The 27,167-nt window shown below is 39.3% G+C and overlaps 1 protein-coding gene across 1 annotated transcript in view; it reads right to left on the bottom strand.

Annotated features, from left to right (window-relative positions):
- Nucleotides 1–1,420: 1,420 nt before the first annotated feature.
- The window catches only part of SUGCT (succinyl-CoA:glutarate-CoA transferase), a 348,860-nt gene continuing 323,113 nt past the window's right edge, over nucleotides 1,421–27,167 (bottom strand). Inside the window, exon 14 of the mRNA XM_048297372.1 lies at nucleotides 1,421–1,809. Coding sequence (XP_048153329.1) covers nucleotides 1,646–1,809 — 164 coding nt within the window. The 3' untranslated portion in view covers nucleotides 1,421–1,645. The remainder of the gene's footprint in view (nucleotides 1,810–27,167) is intronic.

The following is a 27,167-nucleotide window of genomic DNA, read 5'->3' as shown; positions in this document are numbered from 1 at the left end:
TCAGTTCAGATTTATTTCTATATTTATTTTAGAAGCCACGCTTCCAGGATCTCATGATGTCTTTAGCACATGGATAGAGTATGGTGTTTGGTGCCAGGAATGCAGTGCAGGAAAAAAAAATTAGAGCACAAAAACCAGAGAAAACAAGCAAACAAACGAACCAAAACACTGTGCTTCAAAAATGAGCAACCACAGTGGGGTTCCACTGCAATTTGATTATGTAATAACCTCTTTTCTTCCCCCAGAAGGTAACGCAGAGTTGTGAAGTTCAAATGTAATACAGACGATCTTGTTTGTTAGAGTGGAAACAAAGTGACAAGCTATTTATAATGCCAGTCCTGTTTCTGATGCTTTGAGAGAAACATGGACATTGTATGTTGAGTGTCGATTTGAGTTAGTTTTATTCAGTTCTAGGAATAGAAAGGCTTTGCCTCACTCTCAGTGTGCACACAACAAAGGTTAAACCCTTCCCATACACCTGAGTTTACTTTAGCTGTAAATTATATACTATCACAGAGGAGCCTGGGATGTCTTCTGGAAGTGAAGAACTGCCAAATTGGTTTGTAGAGAAGAAATGGCTCTCCTTTAATCTTTCCCTTACTATTTCTCATGGATCGAATTCTTCCACCTTCTTCCACTGCATGGTGCCTTACTCTTAAGAGCAAGTCTACTGAATGACATGGTATTATGAAATTTGAGGAAGATCTGTGAACTCTCACCATGTTCTAATCATGGGGGTAGGACTTAGTCAAAAGTTTGGTACAGATTTCAACCTGTGTTTTCTCCATAATGAAGGTGGTTTGGATGGCAACTAGAGTCAGAAACAGGGATCAGTACCTACCCACAGAACCAGACTGGGACATCTGGCAAGTTTTGGTATTTGACATTCAGCATATGGTTTTCTGTGGATCAGTGTTTAATGAAGAGTACCCTGGGCCTTTCTGAATAAAATTACAGAAGGCTATTCAGGGACAGTTGGTCTCTCAACTAGTCTTGGAATAGGTTTTTTTGATAACTGAAGAACTGTGCCAATTTCAGCTTCTTTTTGCTAACATGTTGGGATTGTCATGACTATGCAACGTAATACAAAAACATATTAGTAATTTGGAATACCAGGGAATAGAAGCAAACTTTGTAATGGTTACTTTACTCTTGATCTAAGACAGAGAGAACAAAGTGTTCAGGATGGATAATTCTGTTCAAAATCAATCAGATCAACCACCAATTTGTAAATAAATTACTTTCTATTAAAATACAAAGCAGCTTTCTGTGAGTGGAGAGTCTAGTATACAGGTTTTAAAGGTTCTGCTTCTTTTCACTAACATCACGTCTTTCTGAGAACAAATGTTTAGGCAATTACTGTAATTATGATAAGGGCTCCATTTTCCATGTGAAGTACAGAAAATGAGTAGTCACACAGGACTGTATAATTACATTTATTCCCAACCCCCCCAAGAAAATCTTTCACTCAGACAGCATGAGATTGTTTATTTGATACATCAGTGTTAAAATCATGCAAACACACGTGGAAGAAAATTAGGAATTAAATTATGTCTTCTCTTTGAGTCCCATTAGGGAAACTGAAGGGAGCAAAAAGAGGACAAAGTAATGTGAACTCAGTGTGAAGGAATGTAGCTAATGTTCCTTATCTGACCTCATGCTGAGCCACAGCACCAGTGCGAAGCAGTTCTTCTATAGCATCATCCTCATACCCCAGCATGCTCTTCAGTATCTCCACTGTGTGTTGTCCAACAAGTGGAGGTGGTTTTGGATGTGACACAGCAAATTCACTGTATCTGACACCTGGTCCTGTAAAAAAAAAAAAGCACATAGGAGGGAAATTTTTAGAGTTACTACCCATATTTATATTGAAGTGTCTACGTTAGTTTAAAGGCAACTGATTTTCACACCAGTTCTAATCACAGTCCTTACCCTAGAAATGTTATATTCTGAAATTACAGACTAAAAAATATTCCAGTTTGCAATAATATACCAATAAGCCAATTTAAAATAGTTCACTCAAATGCAGAATTGCTGGATATTCTCCCAATCTTGTCTTCCCATTTTTCCCAGTGATATGTATATCAGGATGCTTTGAGTCATATTATGTCACAGGTCTGCCACTCTCTGCTACCTGAACAGCAAGGTCCAGCCCGCTCAAGATGTGGTGCAGAAATCCCCACATTTCTACAACAGGAGGCAGCACAAGCACAATGAAATGTCATGTTAACACACTTTTACTGATGTCAGAGCAGTGCACGGACAATGGGAAGCACCATCTCCAGTTGGCAGCAGCTCAAGTACCTCTGCAGTGTGCTCCATTATCCTGCAGTGACATAGAATTGACAGCATGCACATTATATTCCCCAGCTTGGTTTACATTTTTAATTAAAAATACAGGTAGCAGTAGCAGTAAGAAAATCAACAATGATTTATTTGTTCCTGCAGGAATAATTTCAAAGGTGAAAATTTGGAAGCTGGAAATGATATGAAGACTCCTCTGTCTTCTTCTGTTGCAGGTAGTCAGATCTCAAGTTTTAGTGATACTCTGTAGTGAAAAGAACAGATTTCAGTGTAGTTTCCTGCAGAAAAGTAGCTACACTCTTACTACCAGATTCAGAAAGGAGAATGAGCCACAAGTTTACTCTGGGATCAGAAGTGAGGTATGCACTCAGAACATGCATAGAAAGATTACCTGCTTCATGGAGAAAGAGAGGACAATGGTTTCCTTAACTGTTAATTGAAAACTCTTCTTTAATACAAAACTGAAAAGCCTTTGATACAATCGGCAAAAGGATTCCTCTATTCACAGTAATGGCTTTTATTACATCATTAAAAAGAATTTACAAAAAAGGTTATATTTCATTATATCTTTGTCTACAAAACTACAGCTTTACTTCAAAATGCAAAGAAACATAAAGAGCATTTCAATAGCCAGAACAGTGTTTGTTTTATTTCTGAAGAAATAGAATATTGACCACCAAGGGAATTGAACCACAGCATGAATTGGTAAATTTACTATGTAAAGCTACTACTTATTTGAGGAGAGATGCTGACAAAGGTCATTCAGGATGCCAAAAAATGCCATTTTTAAATCTTTTTGCCAGTCTTCATGAACTATAATCAAATGTTTAATACGGTAAAGTATCCACTTTCAAGAAGAACAAAATAAGATAAAAGGTGCCTAGAAAAACTGTTTTTTCAAGCTGGTTTGGTACATTTCTGACAAGTATGCTCCTGGAAGAAGTAATAGTTGGACTTGATGATCTTAAAGGACTTTTCCAACACAGATGATTCTAGGATTCTATGTATGGTTTCTGAGTTTAAAAAGGGAAGGAGTTAGAATTGGGGAACTGCAGAGCAAATCATTTAACTCCAAGTTCCATTCAATATTGGAAAATTAATCACAATGAAAATACTCAGGAGATGAGTAACAGACAGTATGTACCTCTTAAGAAAAATTAGTGTATGTGATCTCTTGTCTTTCTAGCAGGAAATGGACTGGAAGTGAGATACATCCCATCAAAAATCTACATATAGAAGTTTAGGTCCTTAGACACTTTTTAGAGACACTGAAGAGGAAAGTACACACTTACAGTGTCTTCTAAGACACTGGTAAATCAGTAAACCTGGTCAGACGAATTGTGATCACCTGTGTTTCTCCATAAAGGAAAGGGTAGACAAGTGTCTTAGATGGGGAGCTTTACCACCCAGACATCAAGTCAGGTGAGATGATCCTCTGTCATGGTTTAACTCCGGCCAGCAGTCAAGCCCCACACAGCCACTTGCTCACTCCCCCACCAGTGGAATCAGAGGGACAACCAGAACAGGTAAAGGTAGAAAACTCTCAGGCTGAGATAAAGATAGTTTAATGAGAAAAGCAAAAGCCTTGCACACAAACAACAGGAATTCACTACTTCCTATGGGCAGGCAGGTGTTCAGCCACCTCCACTGGAGCAGGGCTACATAACAGTGACTTGGGAAGACAAATGCCAACACTCCAGAAGTTCCCCTCCTTCCTCCTTCTTTACCCCACTTTACATACTGAGCTTGATGTCATACAATCGGGAATGTCCCTTTGGTCAGTTGGGGTCACCGGTCCTTGTTGTTTCTCCTCTCAATTTCCCATGTGCCACCTGTCTTACCAATGTGGCAATATGAGAAGCAGGGAAGGCTTTCTGAAAGCCCTGCTCAACAATAAAAAAAAATCTCCTTAATATCAACCCTGTGTTCAGCACAAATCTGAAACACAGCCCCATACCAGCCACTGTGAAGAAAATTGCCTCTACCCCAGGCAAGACCAGCACACCCTTCAACCAGTAGGATGCCAAATCAAAATTTGACTTTCAAAAAGAAAATTCTCTGTTATTTTCCATAAACTGAGTAAAGAAACAAGGTCTAGATAAACCCAAAGCCAGGTGCAATACTGAGAGGGAAATCATATTCAGAGAATTGCTTCTTGGGATCTTCTAAAACAGGATATTTCAAGTGAGCTCCAGAGGAATCTGTTCAGCATGAAGCACTTATCAGTTTATTTTTACCTGGATGGCTGATGGAACTCATATCTTACCTGCTCAGCTTTCTGAGGACTTCAAAAGCTAAAACTTCCTGTAAAGCACATTTTACAATGACCTAGCTACACTGGAGAGAAGGTCTGATAGAAGAGGGGGAAATTCAATACTGTCAAGGGGAAGGAACTACATTTCATTACATAAATGCAGGGCAGGGGACAAACAGGAAAGTAGGAATAGTTAGGGGTTATTCTAGATCACGAAGTGAAGATGAGTCAACAACATCATGCTGTTGCGAAAAAGGTAAGTATCATACAGGGATGTACAAACAAGAGAGATGCCTGCAGGACACATGAAATAATCTTTTTGCTCTAGAGCTGGCAAGTCACAGCTGGAGCAGTGTCTGGTGTGGGGCCCCCACTGCACAGCCATCTGAAACACCTGAGAGCTTCCACAAGACAGCAGCTGAAATTTTCACAGGAGACATGACAGATTGAACCAAGTAGGATCATGGACCTAAAGAGAAAGGCTAGAGAAAAACAACTTCAAAACTGTTTTCAAAAAATGTAAATAACCACCACCACCACTAAAATAAACCCTAACCCCCCCAAAATCCATGCCAACTTCCTGGATGGAGGAAAGAAATCCTTTTTCATGTCCATGATGAGAACTATTTGACATAAATTGCAACAAAGGAAACTGTAGGAAACAAATAATAAACTTTTTTAATGGTAGGGGTAGCAAAATACTGAAACAAGCCATGTGAGGAGGCTGTGGAGTTCATATCAATCCAGCCTTTAGGAAGGAGATTTATTCCAGGATAGTTGAGCCCACAGCTGATCCCTGGGGCTTTCTGATGGATTAGATCTCTCACAGACTCTTTCACCCACTAATATATGTCCCTTTCATCCACTATAATATGAAAGCTAAGAAACAGCTCACATCAGGGATAAGTTTTCTCTTAACTTACTCCTCCAATTCTACTCACTTCAAACACTTGCTCACACTTTTCAGAGGAAACCTCAAGTGAGAGATAAGTACATTTTAAAGGGAAAGGTGACATCACTAGACAATATTTGTATTAATTCCTTTTCTTAGGAGTGAGTAGGAGCCCTAGAAGGGCAGAACTGGCACTAGTGCAAGCCACAGGAATGATCTCTGTGCCAACTGAAATGCTTGTGACAATAATTTCAAAGTGAAAATGCCCTTTAGAGATTTATTAGTCTAGAAATTCAATATAGCCACAAAACTACAATGCAATTTCTATTTTTAAAAACAGATACAAAGCAATCTTATTTCAGGTGTGTGTATCAGAGAACTCTTTACACTGAGAAATAGCAAACCCTTAAAGAAACTGGTTTAGTAGCTATAGACTTTTCATTTGCTTGCGCAAATTTTTGCTAGCATAGAAATTCTGGATCTCAACCCCTGGGAGTTTTTGCAGAGATATCGAAAGACACAGAATAAAATCTCTACAGAGAGAAAACCAAAACTGACATTGTGTGCAACAGACAGAATGCTTCATGCTTCCCAAAGAAAATTAATCTTACAAACTAGAGCATGCTAGAAAATTGCACAGCAATTATAAAACTGGTGTCTTCCTTGAGCTTTTATTGTTTGATGCATAATTCATCACGCTACTTTTCACTTTGATAGAGTTATAAAGTTATCTACATTCATTCAAAGGAGCTACTTGCTAATGATCCATCATTAACGATTCTCTGTTCTTTCCTTGTGTAACTTTTACTTGGCTTCTGTGTCAATTAGGAGGGTGCAAAGCTTGCCAGTCAGACTTCAGCAATCCCACGCTCCTACTGAACAACGCTCCAGGAAAGCAACCAGCAGAATGCTATGCAAATGCTAATTAAACACAACTGCCTTATGAGGAAACCATCCCTAGAGGCAGAGAGAGGTGAACTGCTTTAATTAAGGTCAAAAGCATTTGCATGTGGGTGAGTTACAGGGAGCCTTGCAGATGAAAACAGGCCTTTGCTGGGGTAGAAGCAGGGTGACTGACTGGTGAGAGGGTGTAAGGCGGTAGTCACCTGTGCATCCTGGCTGTCAGCAGGACACTATATGCCATTCAAGCATGAAGTTAAGGGGGCACATATTGTCACCTGAGAAAAACAATGAAAGAATGAGTGGCAGCTGTAATTTACCTTTGTCCTATTAAATTAAAAGGAGTCTCTTTCTCTTTTTGCTATGATTATCACTGCCAGTAAAACCAAGAGCTCTTTCACCACATTTAAATTCTAGGCTAATCTTTTATTATTATTACCATCATTTTGATTTTGACACATTGCTAAAATACATGCTGTGCACACCACGTAACCTACAAGAGTTAATAGTGCAACAATAAATCAAAATTTTTAGCAGTTGCAACCACAATGACAATTGTACCAAGACATCTTGAGTACTTGAACTGAGCCTCATCATAATAAATTCTTTTTCTTTAGAGCCTATCTAGTACGGCACTGCTAAGCATCATACTGAGCTACTAGTTTAAGACATACCAAACACATTAAAACAAAAGAGAAAAATGAGATAAAACCACCGAAACAGGTCCAGAGGAAGGATCCTTCAAGAATGAGATGCCTTTGAAAATTCACACTAAACAGGTGAAACACACAGCAGTCTTTGGAATGTTTCTCTGGGCATTGCTGAGATCTGTGGCTGCAGAAGCAAAGTCAGTTTCACTCTACAAGTAGCAGAAATTAAAGTTGAATTTGAACTATATTAAATGTGCAAAGCATAGCATATAAAAGTGGATAAAGGTAATAATCTTTGCTTTGTCCTGAAAAATAGCAGTCCTGCAGCATTGTGCAGCAGTCACCGGATAACACATTTTCTACAGCACAGAGCATATTGAAGCAATCTAACTCTCAAACTATGTAGATGGAATCAGGCCTGGGGACAGCCAAGCTCAGGAGAAAAGTCATGATTATTTGTTATTATTCAAGTGGGACAAGAGAAAGAGAGGGAAAATTTGAGCTAATGGATGTGTACACATTCTGCTTGAACCATATCTACCTTTGCAAAAAAAGAGCAATGAGAAACCCAGCACCACTTGTTAGTGCTACCCTAGCTTACAGTGTATTTTATACAGATGTAGGAATCACATGAAAACAAACTGCATTTGGTTTGCATTGCAAGGTTTTGGCTACAGGGGCCAAAAATTTCTGGCAGCTGCCAGAAATTTTCCCGATGTCCGATGAAGCCAGTGCCAGCCGGCTCCAAGATAGACTCACTACTGAACAAGGCCAAGCCAATCAGGGGCAGCAGTAGCAACTCTGGGGCTACATATTTAAGAAGGGGAAAAAACCTGCAGAAGAGTAAGCAGAAGATAGAAGTGATAATGTGTGAGAGAAATAGCTCTGCAGATGCCAAGGTCACTGAGGAAGGAGGGGGAGGAGGTGCTCCAGGTGTCAGAGCAGAGATTCCCCTGCAGGCCGTAGTGAAGACCATGGTGAGGCAGCTGTGCCCCTGCAGCCCATGGGGGTCCACGGTGGAGCAGAGACCAACCTGCAGCCTCTGGAGGACCCCAAGCCAGAGCAAGTGGATGCCTGAAGGAGGTTGTGACCCCATTGGAAACCCATAGCAATGGGGAACAAAACACATGGACCTCCTTGCTTGCTCCGAAGAAGATCATTTATTGTAACAAACTGAGCCTTTTTATGTTCTAAACTTAACCAAAAAAAGCACGCATTGGCAGCCTGCCACTGCGGTGTCGCTGTTCACGCATCCTTTTACCCCATCAGCTCTCTGGTCATGTGGTGTCCACACGTCTCCCCAACCAGTCACTGCCTCACGCACGAGGTGAGCACACCCCAGCCACACAGCTCGATCTCTGGTCATATGACCTGTTTTTACCTCGCTGTTAGCCGAACCTTCCTCAAGAGTGCTTTCTGTTGAGCAAGAGTGAACAGAACTGAACAGGACTTCTTATATCCTACAGAAACCCACACTGGAGCAAGCTCGCAGTGGGACCTGTGGACCGGTGGAGAGAGGAGCCCATGCTGGCGTAGGTTTGCTGGCAGGACCTGTGACCCTGTGGACATCCGCACTGTAGCAGACTGTTTGAAGGACTGTAAACCATGGAAGGGACCCACCCTGGAGTAGCTCATGAGGAACTACAGCCTCTGGGAAGGACTCATGTTGGAGAAGTTCATAGAGGACTGTATCCCATGAGAAGAATCCCACACTGGAGCAGGGAAGAGTGTGAGGAGTCCTCCCCCTAAGGAGGAAGGAGAAGCAGAAATTTGTAATGAACTGTTCACAACCCCCCATTCCCCACACCCTGCACCACTGTGGGAGACAAGGTGAGAAGTTAAGGCCAGGAAGAAGGGAAGGGTAGGAAGAAGGTGCTCTTAAGGTATAGTTTTATTTCTCATTATCCTACTGTGTGACTTGATTGAAAATAAAATAGATTAATTATTCCCCAAGTTGAGTTTGTTTTGCTCATGACACTGATTTTATTGTGTCCTCATCTCAACCCCTTTCCCTGACCAGCAGAGGAGGTGAGTGCTAGAGCAGCTTTGGTGGGCAGCTGGTGTTGCAGCCAGGGTCAACCCACCACACAAACCAAACATGTATGCCTCTTTCAATAACATGGTGTTGCTACACAACAGTTTTGCAATTCCAATGAAATATCATCAACAGTTAAGAATGATGGCCCAGAGCCAATACATTTGCATGCAGATCCCTTATATGCTACAGGTCAAGTGTTTGGAGCATGCAATCAGCTGGTTATGAAACTGGCCTGAAGGAGATCAGCAGGAAAGAAGCAGTGACTTTTAAGGCAATGAAAAGGAAAGCGAGACAAAATAAGTCCATGAGGGGGGCTTCATGGCTACTATGAAGAATATATGGGTGTTGGAAATGATGTGTGCAGGGATATGATATGAGGAGCAGACCAGGGAAACTGCATTTTGAGTGTATGGTTTCTTCCCATTGGTCCCAGCCATGACTTCTGTCAATCTGTTATTCCCAGCTGAGAAGATGGTACACCCAAGCACACAGCACAGCTTGGCTACACCACTTTACACCAGGCTTCTTCCCCTTGATGAAACTCAAAGCAGAAAAGTACACAAAAAAGCTCATTAAAAAGTACTTGCTAGTATGAGTAGTGCACATAGGCTTTAAAGTAATCTCCAGAATTAATGACCTGCTCCATCTTAACTGGGAAATTCCCTTTTTTTTTTTTTTTACCATAGCTCTGAAAGTTTAGGAGCTTGGGAGACTTTTTGGGAATCTATTTAATTGCTGGGAAAAATTTTTTTTTGCATTACAGTAGAGCAGGTGATCTACCTTTTAAGAACAACTTTATTATAATAGATTGGAAAAAAAGCAATTAAGGAAATAATATTCAAAATCTTGCTCCTCCTCCCTTATTGCTGCTTCCACTTCCTCCCCCACTTAGAGCACAGTCACACAAAGTGTTCACTTGGCACCCAGCACAGCTGAGAGGGTGGAAAACTTTGGCAGGATTAGTAGGAATCAGTAACTGAGAGTGGAGAGGGTGAACAAACTTTTACAAATGGTAAAAAAAAGTAAACCTTGTTCTAGGTGCCATACAAACACACATAAATAATCAGTAAATACTGATTAAACAGTAAAATTGGTATGGCAGTAAATAGCATCAGTACTAGAAATATCTAGAAGCCACCTTTTCTCATTTTGACAATTCTGACTTCTGTGGGAGAGCTATGAGGACAGTCCAACTTCACAAAAGTCAAGAGTGTGAAAACAGAAGCATTGTGAGAAGAATGACTTGACAGGCAGAGTGTATTATCACATATATTATCTGTGATAGCCATGATGGGTGTTTAAAAATGAGACCACTATTAAACCAACACTTAGGCATTCAAAGCATCCCCTACACAATTCTGAAAACCCTCTGCCAAGTACATTTATAAAAGTGCTTTCTCACCTGAAGCTGCATGTAAAGAAATGCATTAAAAAACATTTTATGTATTTCCTATCAACCAACATCCTGGATATAAACAGTGAAAATACCAACCAAAATTTATATAACTCTTTACATTTTCAAAGAGTCACAATACTAATTGTACCTAATTAATATTACATGACTGCTAGAGTAAAGGAAATAATTTATCAGTCACTCTGGTTGCATATTTGAGAGTAATCCCACATAATTGTGCTATCGAGTAACACAATTTTGTGAGAGGACTCTGTCCTGGGTTGCAGTGTATTCTGTTACCATCCTCATGAGCTGTTGAAACCAGGTGGGGCAGTGTTTCCTTGCCTCCTCCCCCCAGACTATCTTTCTGTTAATTGCCCATCATTGTCCTGCCGCCTGACTCAGAGATAACTCCCTCCGGACTATCTTCTGTTAATGAGCCTAATCAACACTTTGCCTCATGACTCATTACCCCATTGTGAGATGCTCCACCCAGAGGGAGGAACCAAGCATCCCATCGTGGATATAATCTGAGGCTGAACATCAGAGACACTGGCTTCCCACTGAATTTCCAGAGGACAGGACCTACACAGCCACCACTGGACTTCCTGAGGAAGAGCAGACTGTTTTACTACAGGATCACTGCTTCAGAGGACTGCAGCCACCATTCTACCAGACTGCTACCACCACCCTGCCTAACAGGGTGTCAGGTTGTACCTTGACTCTGTCAGTTTGACAGTGTTTTCTTTTACCGTTTTTTTTCCTTTAATTTCCATTAAATTGTTATTCTGACTTGGTGTCTCCCACTGGTTTGTTTTCAAACTAGTACAGACTCTTGGCACCAAAAAGCTTTAAAACAAGTTGCAGTACAGTGGTGTCTACTTCTTCCCACATGTATCGCCTCGCAATGCTGAAAATTTGGCCTAACTTTTTGTATAGACTCGCATGGTCCCACTCCTTCCTGAAACCCCCAAACACCTTAGGAGAAGATTCAAAGAAAGACAGGAAGGAAGATGACTAGTAAGAATACCCAGAGGTAGCAATTTTAAAGAACCATAAATTCCCTAGGTAATAATCTGTAACTCCATTTCCTAAGGAAACAAGTTTATGTGTCTGTGCTGTCTTTCTAATCGTCTGTTTGTCTGCCTTGTCCCCATCACACACAGTAACTTCTGAATCTTCAATCTTGACAAAATTGCAGAAATCCCAAGGAAAATAAAGTTCTTAACAGTGTTGTGAAAAATGGCAACTGCTGAAGGACAGGTGCCCAAATTACTGCCCTGATGACATTCAAAAAACCCCCCAAAGAATGCAGCCGTTAAATACTCTGTTTGGCTGAAAATGGCTTACCAGTAAGTACAGATACAGCTCTTTCAGATGCATCTAGCACATACTGTGCTCCTCTGGGGACATGAGGCTTAAAGGACATGAGGATAGTTCAGGTCATCATAAGGATTACACATAGAGTTTATCAAGGATATAAGTCTGAAGGAAAACAATATTTAGTTACAGAACTTCTTCTAAGCATCTTTTCTGTTGCTGCCTGTTCCGAGCTTCCCTTCCCCCTCCCCAAGACACTTGCCTCTGCCATATGCTTTGAACTCCTTTGTTCCAAGCCTCGGAAAAACCAAATATAACTCAAACTCTTTAGCAGTGTCTGATTGGCCAGTCACCCCGGGTCCGCCCCCAGTCCTCCCCTTTCCCCTTCTCTGAATAAAAGAAAGGGCCCGAGAGGGGGCCCACGCTCTTTGGCTTTGCAATCCTTCTGCGAACATCTGTGTGTTTCTGTCTCTGTTTGAAAGCTTCTAATTGCGGGAATTAGGCAAGCTGAAGACTATATTTCTCCCTCTTTGCTTCTACTGGTGGTATCAGTTTTGCAGCTGCTATTTGCTGCTTTTAGAGCTACTGAAATGCTGGATTGCCCATGCTACTTCTCTAGGCTGCCCGAGGCTTTCTAAGGCATTGAACTACGAGCCTAGCCGGTAAAAAGCTGAACGTATCTCCACATTTTTCTACAGTTCTGTCTGTGTCTTCTAGAAGGTGTGTTCTAGAGGTTTTTCATTGTTCTTGGAGGAAGGAGCTGAAGAACTACATGGCAAAGACAAGTTGCTGGGAGAATCCCTGCAAAACTCTAAAAGGAAAATCCTGCAGGCACAAGCCTAAACTACTGAAAATCCAAGCTAAAAAAATAATTTGTCTCAAGTCATCACCTAATCAATACAAAACTCAATACATGGTCCCACCACAGGATGCTGGTTAACTACAGGTTGTGTACCTAATGCAGAAATTACAGAGTGAGGCTGAACTTGTACTACACAGGAGGTCAGATAATAATATGATCACAGCGGTTATTTCCGAGCAAAAAACATGAATTTCTGAAATGCCCATAAGCAAAACTGTTTCCACACAGCAGGGCTGACATTAATATGGCCTATCTGAATCTCCTGTGATACTTAGAAGGTCAAGCCACATATTGTTTCATGTTGCATCTTTACTGTAAGCCCAAAGGCTTTAACTACTGTATCTTATGGAGAGTAATTAGTGAGAAGTATGCTTACAGCATGGAACAAGAAAAATCAAAATGCTACCTGAAATGAGCTTCTTGTAAGGACAGAGCATTGCCTAGTTGCAACACACTCACATGATCTGGAAGGTGAATCATGCCCCCAGCTGAACAGGAAGGCAAGCAGCTCCTGGAGGCTCTCCTACTGAGCCTGGTAAAAACTATTTCCAAGTCCCATGCCTTGTGGTTAGTGTGAGCCTGCATGTTGGAGTAAGACACGCCAGCCAACCCAGAAAGTGTCTGTATCTCCTCAGTATACCAATTTGTCCTTTCCTGTGTCCTGTCTCCAGCTGTAAGTTAGATTCTTTGGCTCTTCAGAGACCCAAAAAGTAATCCTCTTGGCCAGCTGTGCATCATCAAGAGTGGGAGTAGATGAGCTCTTCCTTGCAGATGAGCTTTTCCTTAGGCAACCAGCTGAAACCCAGATACATGAAGTTGATAATTCAGGGATGCAAGACAATGCACACTGAAGGACAAGCACAGCCTAATCCAAAGTCTGGGTATATTTTGTCTTGCTTACTCAAGGGGCACTTTTTCAGGATAGGAGGCTTTAAGCTTTCTCCAAACAACTGGTGAAAATGACTAAAAATTAAAAACATTTGGGCCTTTCATTAACACAAATTCAAAAGAATACTCAAAAAGCTCTCCTAAGCAACTTTTGAAAATGCATTTATTGCTCCCAAACGCCCTGACAAGGTTCACAAGCCTGATCTTACAGCTCCTAGGGAACATTTTTCTGTGGCCTGTCCTTTAAGTATTTCTCTAGTTATTTCTGTATCCTTCTGTAAGCCAGTGTGTGAACACAGCACAGATTATTGCACAGAAAATAAATCACTTTCCTATGTCCTCTTTTTATGCCTCTAAAAGACGAGCTCTCTTCAGTACACCTTGTAACGGGAATTTATGTTAAGATGATAATTTTTGATGGCTCCCATCATGCTTCTTTAAGTCTCTTTTCAAAACCAGAGGTATTTGTGCCACAGGTCTATTCTGGCATTCCTGTCTGATAGTATTAAACCCCACAGTAACAGTTCCTTTAACAGCAGTGGTTGGTAGCCAGAATAGAAAGAGAACTGGGTGGCAAATGGTTTGTGGCAGGAGCAGTCTACCAAATTGCTTTGTTTGAATTCCCTAACCTCACCACAACCCACTTGTATATTAGTACAGACTACTTATTCGTTAATATAGGATGATTAATGTCTTATAACATCCATCTTAGCCTGTCAAGCAAAAGAAACTGAGCAATGAAAGCCTTCTTCAGTCCATCTGTAGCAGAACTATTTTCAGGCATTCTTCAAGACTTTTACATTGATTAATTTTTCCTCAACAATCCCTTGTTTTAGCCAAAGGATTAACTCTCAGAAGGAGTATATTATTTTAAAAAAGCAAAGATTAGACATTTAGTTAGATGTCAAATCGCGTGTCTGTCATGTGCTGTATGGTTATTGCCATGCTCCTTTATTCTAAATGTCTTCAGATTTTTCCTCTGTGGCCACCACACATAGGCATATAAACCTCCACATTTAGAAAATTCAACAGGCGGTCGATACTTTCTTGCCTGGTTGGTGACCCACACAGAATAAGTATCTTCAGAATGAGTATTAAAACAATGGGAAAAGCCATCAGCTGCAGCACAGCCAAGGAAATTCTGTTGGTTGAAATTCTTCAGCACAGAGAAGAGCCAGGTAACTCTGTGTTTGAGCACCATGGAAATATTTGGAACTCAATTTTCAAGCAAAGCATCTGTGATTAAGTAGGGCTGAGCACTCTACACAGCCTGATCACTCTTCCAAAAGCTCTCCCACGCCACCCTCCATTTACTTCAGCTGTCCCCTGTGTAGCAGAATGAGGCCAGTTCTAGTGCACAGGGACTTTCCCTGGCAAAGGAAGATGGGAAGGGATTTGATACTTTGTTTTGGATTACTTGAAGAACTGCAAATTGCATTTTTAGCTCTTTTTGGGTAAGGTGCCCAGACTCTTTGAGGCATAGGCTACTAAAAATGCTGGCTGAGTTTTGAAAAGCTCTCTGCAATCTGAGATGACTCTTCGAGCGTCATACTCGAGACATCTTTAAAAGGGCCCAGTTTTCATTAAAGCTGAGGACATTTGAAAATCTTTCCCTTTCAGGATGCCTCAATTTGACTGTGCAGAGACATCTGGTATTCAAAGTAGACAAGAAGAGAGAGTATCCTTCATTGAGCAGAAGAAAGTAAAACTCTAGACATATAACTCCTTTCAGCCATTTCTTTTTTTTTTTTTTTTTTGCAATTTCATATTTAAAAGAAATAATCAGGTTAATCTTAAGTTCTTTAAAGGGAAGCAGTGTGCTTAAATTGGAGTCTGTAAGTGGGGCTAGAGAGAGAGCACACTGCAGATTATGCTGGGTTTTTCCATTGATTTGTAATTTGTGAGTGACAACTTGATCAATTCTGTCTCAGTGATGAGGGCTTGGAACACTTTTTCTTGCTTTCCATTGTCTGCTGCCAATCCCTGACATGTGATATTCAACTCATCTTCTTGCAAATATCAAAGGAGTATGGGCAGGAGAAACAACCATGTCAAACCGAACAGCCTTCAGTATGGTTTTTGGTTCTGCGGGCGTGCCAGTGCGAGCATGTGAATGTCACTAAAGTATAGGCTGGTTCTCTATCAAAGTTCTTGTGGTTTCTAATGTTTGCCAGCCTTTACTCCATCAGAAGGATTTCAGTTTTGTGTTCTACCCTACAGTGGGGAAAAGAGTCAGAAATCATCTCTCCTCCCCCGCAAAAACTAGAGTAGGATTAACAACCAGAAATTTAAATCAGACACACCCACGAAGAGGAATGAGGCACAAGGTTAGGAAGCCATCCAAAGAATGGTTGCCTACCCCCTTACTAAACTAAATTGAACTAAAGTCTCTTTGTGCTCAAGAAGACAACTGAAAAGCTGGGGAATAAAAATTAAAATCAAATTGAAACCAGTCATGCCTAACCAATACCCCACCTTAAATGTGCGCAGATCAGTCTCATAAAATATTTGCCCGTTCTCTCCTTTTCCTTCTCTTACTACTTTGACTATTTCCTTCAGTTGTCCCTTGAACTGCAAAGGAAAATGCTTTTACTGACATGGTTTGTAATTTTGAAACCCAAATCTTAAGCAGCAGATGCTTAGTTTTAACGGAATTTTTCAGTCCCCAAATGTCTGGGATCATCAGTTGCACCTCCCTCCTACACAGCGTCTCACCTTTTATCCTTTGCCATTTGTTTTTGTGGATTTTCATTTAATGTATTTCTTCTTCTTTCGGCAATCTGCTTTTTCACTGCAAACCCTTCAACCACTCTTCTTTATTTTACCTCATACGATTGGCAAGTGCTGTCTCCTAAGAATCCATATAAAATAAGAAGGGCCTTGCTGCCCCTGGTCTTGCTATCGCTGACTGCATTTTCAGCAGTGCTGTCTCCTTTACACTGCAGTGGCAATTTGAAAGGGCCTTAGATTGGTTGTAAATATTTGCACCACAGGAACAATTACATTTTAATTGCCAGAGGTCCTACGGCTTTTCTGCACACACACACACACAAGCCACACAAAAAAAAAAAAAAAAAAAAAACCAACACAAAAACCCCAAACCCAAAAAACCAGCAAACTAAGAAACAAAAAGACCAACAAAAAAATCAACCTGAACCAAAATAACAGTTGGGTTTACTTCATACAATTATTTTGAGCAAGTCCGTGTGTGGGCACATTTGTTCCATTCTAACAGGTTTAGTTACCGTTTAATTTTAGCTTTTTGATTGATTTTCGTTTAGTCAATTTGCTCTTATAATTTACTTTTCTTGAGGTAATGTAGATTATTTTTTAAAAGGCCTAATCTCAAGGAAGATCCAAGGAAAAAGCATCCATACTCAGGTTGCAATATTTAATAGCATGGATTAAAAGTGGCTGTGTCAATGGCAGTTTGTTGAATAAATGGGATTCATATACTAACATTAGAACTAGAGATGCTGAAGTAAGTGAATGCCTCCTCTGCCATGGTGCTGGTAGATTGCTCCTGAACACAGAACAATTTAACAAAGTCTAATCATCCGTCTAATCATCAGATTACTATTCCAGTATAAGGAACTGATTCCTTTTATCCAGAAATACCTTTCCAAAGTTTGTGTTTTAGTTAGTCTTCCAATTGTATTTTTATTTGACTCTACAGTTTCTTTTTTTTCATTTGCCTTTCTATTGTCTATCAGATACATATCAGTATATAGCTCTTGCCCAAAAAGAAATTACATGCTGTAGAAACGACCAGAAACTTATTTGCTAATAACTTTGACATGAATCTGAAAACTCTGCCTTTTAAAATATGAATTTGCATTGTTCAGCAGTAAATTACAAGGGCTCACACAGCTTTCTCATTATTAAATTTTGACTGAGCTCTCCATTCTTAACAAGCAGCCCAATTTCAGAAAGCCATAGCCGCCACTTCCTTAATCCAAAAAGCTCAGAGGCTATCTTCTGCACTGAGCATACAAAAATGTTTAATGCTAACAGAAATACCTTTCATAGATTATTCTGATTCTCAGGCTGATTTTTAAGCCAGCTGTTTGCAGACTGATTCAATGTGCAGATTTCACTTTAAACCAGAGTAATTCCCTAGTTACCTGCCATATAACTAGATCTTACAGGTGTAGAGCATGTTTGTCATGCTTGTTCATCTACTTGCAGGGAAAAACAATCATAAAATCAAATAATCTGTGTAGGTTTCTTGGATTCTAATGTTTTCTCCCCAACTTTCAGATACTCTATCAACAGAAGAATGCCAGGAATTACTTCATGCTTTATACATGTACCTGTTACAGATTATATTTATTAATTTCAAAGCCAGATGCTATTTTTGTTTAAAGTAATCCTTCATGGCACACTTTTTAAACATATATACTATACATGTATTACATTCCAGTAACAAGAACTGCTTGCTATGAGATACAAAGATTTAAATCTACCTTGATTATAGATCTATTACATCTTTGTTCTTTTTCACATAAGTAGTACAACTAGCTTCCTGCTCCTCCCAGAGCTTATTCTCTGTAGAGCAATTTTGATAAAGAAACAACACCAAATACAAAGGAAAAGGATGAAAATATATGAAACTCATCAGAAGAAACTAATCGTCATCTAACAGTAAGGTCAACCGTAGTACAGACTGTTGAGCTGGGAATTCAAACAATTGGATTTTAACCAATCAACTTTGTGATCACAGGCAAATCATGTTTCATTGTCATATCTCTGTATTTCCTGTACAGTTGTGTTAGACTTGTCTATTTAGATTATGAAATGTTAGGAACTCCGGTCACTGCTCACTATTTGTTTATACAGTGACTGACAGAATGGGCCCCACTTTGTATTTGAATGAAATACAAATAACAATTTTCTGATATTCTGTCTCCATGAGATGCTTCAGAGCAGTATGAACCACTGTCACAAGTTATATCTGATAAATTGTGCATGACTCTGTGGTGGGAAAGATTTCTTTCTAATCCAAAATACATCTGTCTTGCCGTGCTGCAAGTGATAGTTTCTGGGCAGAGAGCATACTAATTGCAGGATTAAACTCTTAGCTAACTCTTGGATGGAAACAGTTTCCCATAACGTGGTAGAAAACACGTTGGCCTCTGTCTGCAAACTCTTGAACATCACAGCCCTGATCTTGACTGGGATATTTAGGTACTCTATTGAACTATGTCTGTGCAATATAATGCAATTAAAATTAAATAATAACTAGCTATCAGAAAGTATTTTAGTGGCTCCAGTACAGCTTAGCCTGGTTTAGTTACTCTTTGAAGGCAGAGGCAATTGTGCTGAATGTAATGAATTCTGCACCTCCTTCAAATAAGTAGCACACAAACTTAGAGCTGAAAAATTAACTGTGATTTCTCCTAAATATCCTAGGATCAGTTTAACTTTACAAAGACAGAGAGATTAAAATTTTTTTAAATCTAAAGTGTATCTTTGCATATAATATTTTCCTGTAATATTTCTCATTTCTGTGGATGTACACATTATATCCTATTCTCAAAGGTGAATGACTGACACTGCTGATATGACACAGACCCCACTGGCAAGCTTCTAGAAACAGCTGGCCCCCAACATCTTTTCTTCCCATGGGTATGTACAGCAGGCAGATATCAGACTGCCAAACAGAAATGTGGAGGAAATATTTCAGAAATCACTCTGCGTACATCTCATCTTCTTAGAGCTCTCCAGTCAAAAGACATCTTGCTAACAAAATACTAAAATTCCCATATTGTTAAAATGTACTGAAAATGCTGGAGGCCACCACACTTTTCAAAAAAACTAGATTGTTTGATGAAGTTACTTATTGTTTCAATCTAATTTTTATGGTTGTGGTTGCAGTGCCAACACAAGTAGTTTCACTCAGTCAAGAGTTCTCTACTCTATTTTGCGATACTGAAGCCAATCCTCCTGCCAGAAAGCATTAGGAAACTTAATAGCAAAGTTAGCTGGGTGAAGTGGGTGAATGGAGTAGGATGAGGTATGCAGTGGGCTGTGACAAGAAATGTTCTTTATGCTCAGGAGATCATCAAAACAGATTTGTGTTTGGGAAAACCCAATTCTTCTAGAGAATAGGATTAAGAGGTCTAGAGGAGAAGGTAATGACTCCCATCCTTAGCTTCTAATCCCAACATCTTCTAATTCCTCTTTGCCCTTATCCTAAGATGGCCTAACCAATCACCTGTTACTACAGAGAGGTCTGCCTTTCCAGCTAAGCCATTTCTGTTTTTCTCTGCTTGGCACTACTTTTGGGCTTCATTTGACAGCTATAACCACGTGTGGACAAACCTCCACCCTTTTCACAGACCATAAAAGCTAACATAAAAGCAGAAAAACATTCATAGTAGCTCAGTACATGAGACCACTCTCTGACAATGGTTAAAAGTAGATGCTCTTGAAGATGTATGAGAATACAGGAGGAACATCCGATATTTCCCCATGATATTTTTACAGCCTCTAGCAATTCACCATCTAGCTCCAGTATCCCACCCTCTTCTTATGCATACTGCCCTGTTCTTCCCAAATCCCTCTCCCTAGTCTCCTATTAACCAACGCCTACTTAAACATCGTGAGGTTAATCAACACAAGGAACTTAATACATCATGAGATAATCTATCCCACATAGCTCAATTCCTCATCAACTTTTAATGCTCTTTTTTGTTCCCAAAGCCCACAGCTCCCCACGGCATTTTCCACTGAAGCCTAAACCTTATTCTCACTCACTCCTTTTCCCACTCCTTCTCCAAAACGTTCTACTGACCTTAAATATAGAATACTCTGAATGCTTGATATTCCTCACTATTTACATTTTTCCAGTTTCTTCATTAATCAATGTACTCCCTCACCTATTCCATAAAGCTGACCAGTTGCACATTGTACAGTGAAAGCAATGCTTAATACAGAAAGATTAGCAAGTGTTTCTGACTAAATGACCATATTTGTTGAATTCTTCTTCTGGATTTGTTAGATCTCTGCAGCTGGGATTTATCCTTAATGATAAGCCAAGTAACCCCACTTTGCAGCATGCACTGCACCAACATGTTTTAAGCAGCTGTGGGAAAATTCAGCAATACACTGACTCCTAAAAGTGCTAACAGAACCTCAATTCATGCTGAAAGATGTAATGCCAATTTAATACATAGAGAGAATTTTTGTAATTCTCTCTGGGTCATCCTGTCTTCTTTAGAGGCCAACCACAAACCAAACTAAACCAGAATCAGATCAAGAAATCAAATAGGGTGGACTTGTTTCATTTTATATTATTTAGAACTTTAAGGGAAACTATATCATTTATGTACGTGCAACAGCAATCTTAGGATACCACAAACTTCTCTATCAGATATGAGAAACAGCCTTTCTTGTCAGGGAAATCCAAATGCTGTTTTCTTGAGCGACTCAAAGGAAGGACATGGCCATCACATCTTTAGTCACTCTCCAAGGTCAACCAACAGGAATGGACTCTTTTATGTAAAAAGTCTAGATACTCAACTTCATAAGCATGGCACTGCAACAGGCTAATCCAGGACAGCAAATGCTTCCTCTCCATCTTTATTCTCAACTAGCTTTGACTCATAACATGACTAGAGAGAAATAAGACCACAGTTTTCATAAACGACTGTGTAGGAGCTAGAGATGCTTTTACTATTAGATATGAGCTGCTTGTGGTAACCCTAATTGAAAGAAAGTGCACTCTCTGAAGCTCAGTCCTTAATATAGCTTCAGCTGGGTAACCAAAATCAAAAAACCAAATCATTTATCAACTCTGAAAAGTTTGTTTCAATTAGTATTTTTGTGCTCTAGCTGTCCTCTTTTGTAATGAGTTATGAATCCTTTTGAAAATATTATACAATATCAGTCCAAATTCTATTAAAATAACTATGTTCTGCTTGGTTTATAGACACAGACCTGTATGTGCCACACACATGGAGAACACATCTGATTTATATGGCATACTTCCCATGACATGTGGAAACTGCTGTTGAAATCTATGGCAAATAATAGCATGCAAATAACCTGTATACAAGCAAACCCACAAGTTTCACAGAAGTTACTCACAGTGGATGTTTTTAGACTGAGAAAGACATAAAGGAATATCCTGATTTTTTTTCATTATTTTTAATGAAAGCAGTGATGATTTCCTTAATCCCACTCATACTAAATTATATTTTACAACTTGAACAGTTTTTAATAGTGTTCAGATCTGAGGTTTTAAATTAAGCTTTGACTCTCACTATCCACCACATTTAAAGACCATAAATAGTGATGCTTTGAAAAAAAATATTTAGAACCAAGATTCAAGAAATATTTAGTCTTTTAAGTATGGTGTAAAGGCAGTTGAAAGGATTGTAAAAAATAACTTAGGAACCAACCCACTTTTGGTAAATCTGGGCTGTCTTTCAGATTTTCTGAGCACAGAAATAAGATCCCTTTTTGAGAGGCCACAAACTGATAATGTACGGAAGGTAAATCACTGATGACTTAAAATCCTTTATTTTGTTATTTCTGGATAAAAAATTATAATGAAGACATACAAATAATATGCTATTTTCATTACAAACTAATACCAAGTTGCAAATAACCTTTCAGGGAGAAACTACAGTTAAAGGAAAGTTCTTAAGAAAGGAAGGAAAAAGAAGGGGGGAAAAGAGAAAGCAACCGTGAATGTGGGAAAATAATAGAAGAAAATGCTATTATGATTTAGGAGAACTGCTTGTGTTCATTCACATCTGAATCCTTATCCAGATATGTCAAAATCAATGGTAATAATAGTAACATGACCATGTGGAAAAATTCCTTGATTGCACTATAGCACTGTAGCATAGGAATGGGAATACATTGAAATCAACATCTTTCCAAGATTTGGAAATTTTAAATTAAGTGGTAGAAACAGTGAAGGTCTGAGGTTTATTAGCAGACTGACCTACAAAGTGTGGTGTTTCCCTTAAGTGCAAATACTGGCTGTGATATAGGAAAAAGCTCTTCAGAACTGTTAAAAAAGAGGTAAAAAAGGGTGGGAAACTCTGTAGAGTTGTAATACATTATGCATAAGAATGAATACACGTAAAAAAACCCAGTGTTCCTCATGTGATGAATTCAGTATAAGTTCTTGATCTTACACTCCAGTATAATTGTGAGTAATTTACATTAATTAGTGGTATAAAGAGTTTGGAGAAGAAATAAATTCCATACCAGAACATCTAGATTTCCATTTCAGCTGGTCACATGCAGATAAGCATCCTATTTACATACACAGATGTACTGGTATTATATAGATGCATGCACACTTGCATTCATACAATAAGATGATTACAAGATATATATATATGGGTATATATATACTTACACAAAAAACATACAGTCACTTCCATTGCTAAGACGCTGAGATTTTCAGGTGCTTACTGTCCACATGGAGGATATTACCAGCAACAGGACGTGCATGGTTTCAGATTGCTTCATTCTCAAAATAGTCTGATCCTTATCAAATGACATCTTTGACATTCCCAGTACAAATCTGATGGGGAGCAACTACTGGATAGAAACATAAAATTCTAGCACTTGCGCTCACTTGCTATACAGCTTTACATAAAGTAGTTACTCTGTGTGGTTGTGATCCAGCAAACCATTTCAGCATGTGCTTAAATGACCTGTCCTTTTCAGCTGCAATGAGTGATGATGCTATTTGCTGACTTAACTCTTCAGTTATTGTGAAGATCTCAGTAACACTTGCATGGAGAGGGGAAGTTTTTAGAGCAGCTACAGCATTGTAAGCACTATGACCAATAAACTTTCCTTAGAACCACAATAAACTTTTTCTATGATCTGTGCCAATCTGCCTGGCTGCAACAGGCTTTAGAACTTTATACTTAGTGAGCACCTTCCCTCCAAGGTGTATGTCCCACTTAGCTCTAATCTCCATACTGTCCACTGTCTGCCTAGGCATGCCATTGTCTTATTTGCACTGGTATATCCTCTTTTTGTTCCGAAAGAAACTAGGGCAGGTGAGAGCAAGGAACAATGAGAGTGCAGATCAACAGAGAATGGGGTTGTTCAGCCAGCTGCATCTGTAAGCTGTGAATGTCCCTGGGTTGCAGAGAACAGACTCTTAGAGATCAGCCATGAAGAAGAAGGAGAAGAGGCAGCAATAGACCAGAGCCTTTAACATGTCATTCCTCCTCTGCAGTGAGGAAAGAATGGCTCAGTGATGAGTAGCTGTTCAAGGACAAGAAACTCATTTATTGTGACCTTAGGGAAATTGCTCTTTGTCCCTGTGAAATGGGGATAACTGTTCTTAAGTGGTTCCCAAGATGAGGTTTATGATTTTATCCATTGCTTTGATGCAATGATAATAGATGCATTAAAGTATCTTAGGCAAAATGGAGCTGTATTTTCCAATTAAGTTTGTGCAAAAAAAGGTTAACATTGGTACAAATGAAAAGCCAAACTTATTTTTAAATTTTGTATGAGTAAAAGTAATTAACTACTTGTGACAAAAATGAAATAGACTGCTGTGATTACTAAGGGCATACTGCAATACCAGAATGGACACTTCCTTCCTTATTTCAAAGAGAAAAGCAAGATTGCTTTCAGCATTCATGCCCAGGCATTAGCCTTCTCCTGTGGAGAACCAGTTCTAAGAAAAAACAGATCTTTATTACCAATACTGATGGAAAGTGCCAAATTATTTAGAGACAAGTGAAACTGCTATCTTTTTGATGCAGGTATCTAGTCAGGAACCTGCCTACTACCAGCTGTCTAGACTAGAACGGAGTCCTTGAGTGATTTTATGCAAGTAGCTTACAACTGCTTTTAGATGGATATTATTTAATAACTTTGAGAAAAGGCTTTTAGCAATTCAGATCTCAATGGCCATATTTTTGTCATACATGAAAATGGTCTAATCATCATGTTTCAATTAACACCTCTCACTGTCCTTGTCTCAGTTTCCTCTCAACATACAGATGACAGATTCTGGAAAGGATCAAATATTACGAAGTCTTCCAAAGGACACCCTTGTACAAAGGATGAGATACTGAAAGTAAAGAAAATGAACCTTCATTTTAGCAGTGTGCCTTTAAGGCATTAATAACAAAGGCTAAAACAGCAACAGGAAACTTTTCCAAACTGGTTATGATTAGCTGTTTTAATTCTGTATACCGACCCCAGGAATTTGAACACCCATTGAAACCAAGGATCTTCCTTTACACAAGGAGACATAAAACATAATCCCATAGACTTTAAGGCAAGTCACTTCCAAGGGATTTGCTAGAGCGATTTATTTGCAACAGGTTTGCTGCGATAATAACTTTTCACTACAAGTACACAATGTTTTTCTTTCACAAAATAGTTCCACTTAATTTTCTATCAGAGGGCCACCAATCCTTCGTGCCAGGGTTTCATAAAATTAATAAATCTACTTCCATAATCCTTGCTGCTTTTACTGACAAATGTAATAAATGACAGGATGCAAAACTCTGGAAGCCTACTGGGATTTATTTGCTTTTTTTTCTTGACAAGCTTTACAGAGTAGCACTTCTGAGACATGCTCATGTGCGGTAAACCTAATCCTTAGCAATTTCCTCTTTTCCCAAATAACCCAAATATTTTATGAATAGTGAAGGATTTCCTTTATCAGACAAGACTTTTTGTTTGTTTTGGGTTTTTTACCTATGTGAGTTCTTTTCAAGGAAATACACTTTGAAACAATTGGATGTTCTCAGATATATTTTCACAAGATACACTCCTAAGGAAACAGGTAAAACTTGACTAAGAAGGAGGTGTTCTACACTTTAAAGGCAGTACAACTGGTGAGAGAACTGAAGCCAAACCTGATGGGACCGACAACCAAGGGAGTCTTTCTAACCCTCTCACAGAAAGCATTTCAGTGCAACTTTTTATGCTTCTATCTCTCTACAAGATTTGACTTTTTTTTTGTTGCTAGAAATCATGCATAGATTGATTTTTCAGTGTTGATGAGCCAGTGAGGTCACATAGGCTCCTAATATTTCCTGTTCCTAGTCCTCTCCAAAATGTGGGTGATGCCCACCACTCCATCTGTAACAGAATGTGTTGCCCTATTCAGAGAACAACCATGCTTACGTGCTTGTCTTCTGCAGCTAGGCCTGCACCTCTGCCTCTGACCCCATCCTTTGGCTTCTGTAATTTTAGTTGGCACACACATAGGCCTACAGCGATGTGATGTCAAGTAATGTTGTGGAAACAATGCCAACACAACGGAAATCAAAGTATAATATAGCATTGATCCATCTGCTAAAAAACTGATTTTTTGCTACAGAAAGAGCAGTCTGAAATACAGCTCTTCAGGAAAAAGCACACTAGTTTGTATCATCTTCCTGCTACCCCATATAATGGCTCTAGTCGCGACTCTACCTTATCCTTCTGCTGCTGAGAGACACCCTTGATTTGCCTGGGAAGTGGGGAATAGGGCATTGTAAGCACAACTACTCCATTATTTCTTGTTTATTCTGAAAGGACCAATAAAGGGATAAACACAAATCTTGGCTGGAATAACTGTAAAAGAATGGTTGAGGTTTTTTTTGACGGTTACCTTCAGGAAGTCTTAAGATAGTCTAAAACTCCCTCTTCAGCAAGAAGAAAAACTGCTCAACATTTCTTAAATTGACAAGCAACATTTAAGGAATCAATCAAAGTGAAATAATTTTCATTTTGTTACACATCCAACTCCAAATTAAATATTACAGAAGCACTGAAAACTGAAGATAATGCCCCATGAGGCATAGAAAACAATTAGTGGGCAAAAAAAGGAGACATATTCAGTAAAATCCTCACCCTAGAAGTCCAAGCCAATCACAGTAGAAATAGTCAGTGATTCAGCACAAAGGTTCCTTGGCAAAGTAGTGAGGAAAAGGCACAACTCCAGCTGGGTCACTCAGAGAAAAAAAAATGCAATAGTGCATCATAAGGGCAGAATTTGAGTTTGCAGCCCTTTAAAAGGGGGCGTTTAATTCAATTCATGTTATTTCTAAGAGGACCTTCTTCATTTATATTTGCTCCCAAAACATAAACCTAAAAGTCATATGTTATCGCAGGGACAAAAAATCCTGACACCATCAAGGGTCCATACCTCAACTCAAGGAATGATGCATTTCTGGAGGGGCAGCCTCTGATACTTCTGGAAAGAACAGAGTGCAACCCAAAGTTTAACCATCAAGGATTCTGTGATGCTTTTTCCTGAAAAAAAAGACGGGGACCAAAAAGAGGAGCTTCAGGTAGTTGCTCTGAAGATGTGTTGAAGGAGCCTTGAACTTAACTGATGACAGAAATAATCAGAAAAGAAAACTTCGGGGTTGTTTGGGGTTTTTTTTATTTTTTTTTTCTGACAAGGTAGCCAAAATTTTGGTCATTGTCAGAGACAAGACAAGACGCAGACCTTCCATCTGCCATAGACTGAGAACTCCAGTTCTTGAGTATGCATGAACCATTTGTAAAATTGATCTTGGAAGAGCTACAGATTAGAAAAATTATGAAGAAGAAGATAAAATAGAGGAAGGAATCACAAAAAGGGGAGAGAGTACACAGCTATGGAGCAAACAAAAAAAAAATAAAAGGAGTGAAGTATTTAGGGCCCAAAATATGAGAGAGAGCAGAAGGA

The sequence above is a fragment of the Corvus hawaiiensis genome, chromosome 1 (assembly GCF_020740725.1).
Source record: "Corvus hawaiiensis isolate bCorHaw1 chromosome 1, bCorHaw1.pri.cur, whole genome shotgun sequence".
In the NCBI taxonomy this organism is placed as follows: Eukaryota; Metazoa; Chordata; class Aves; order Passeriformes; family Corvidae; genus Corvus; species Corvus hawaiiensis.
Note: the sequence above shows the minus strand (reverse complement) of the source record. Positions and strands in the feature narration are given on the sequence as shown.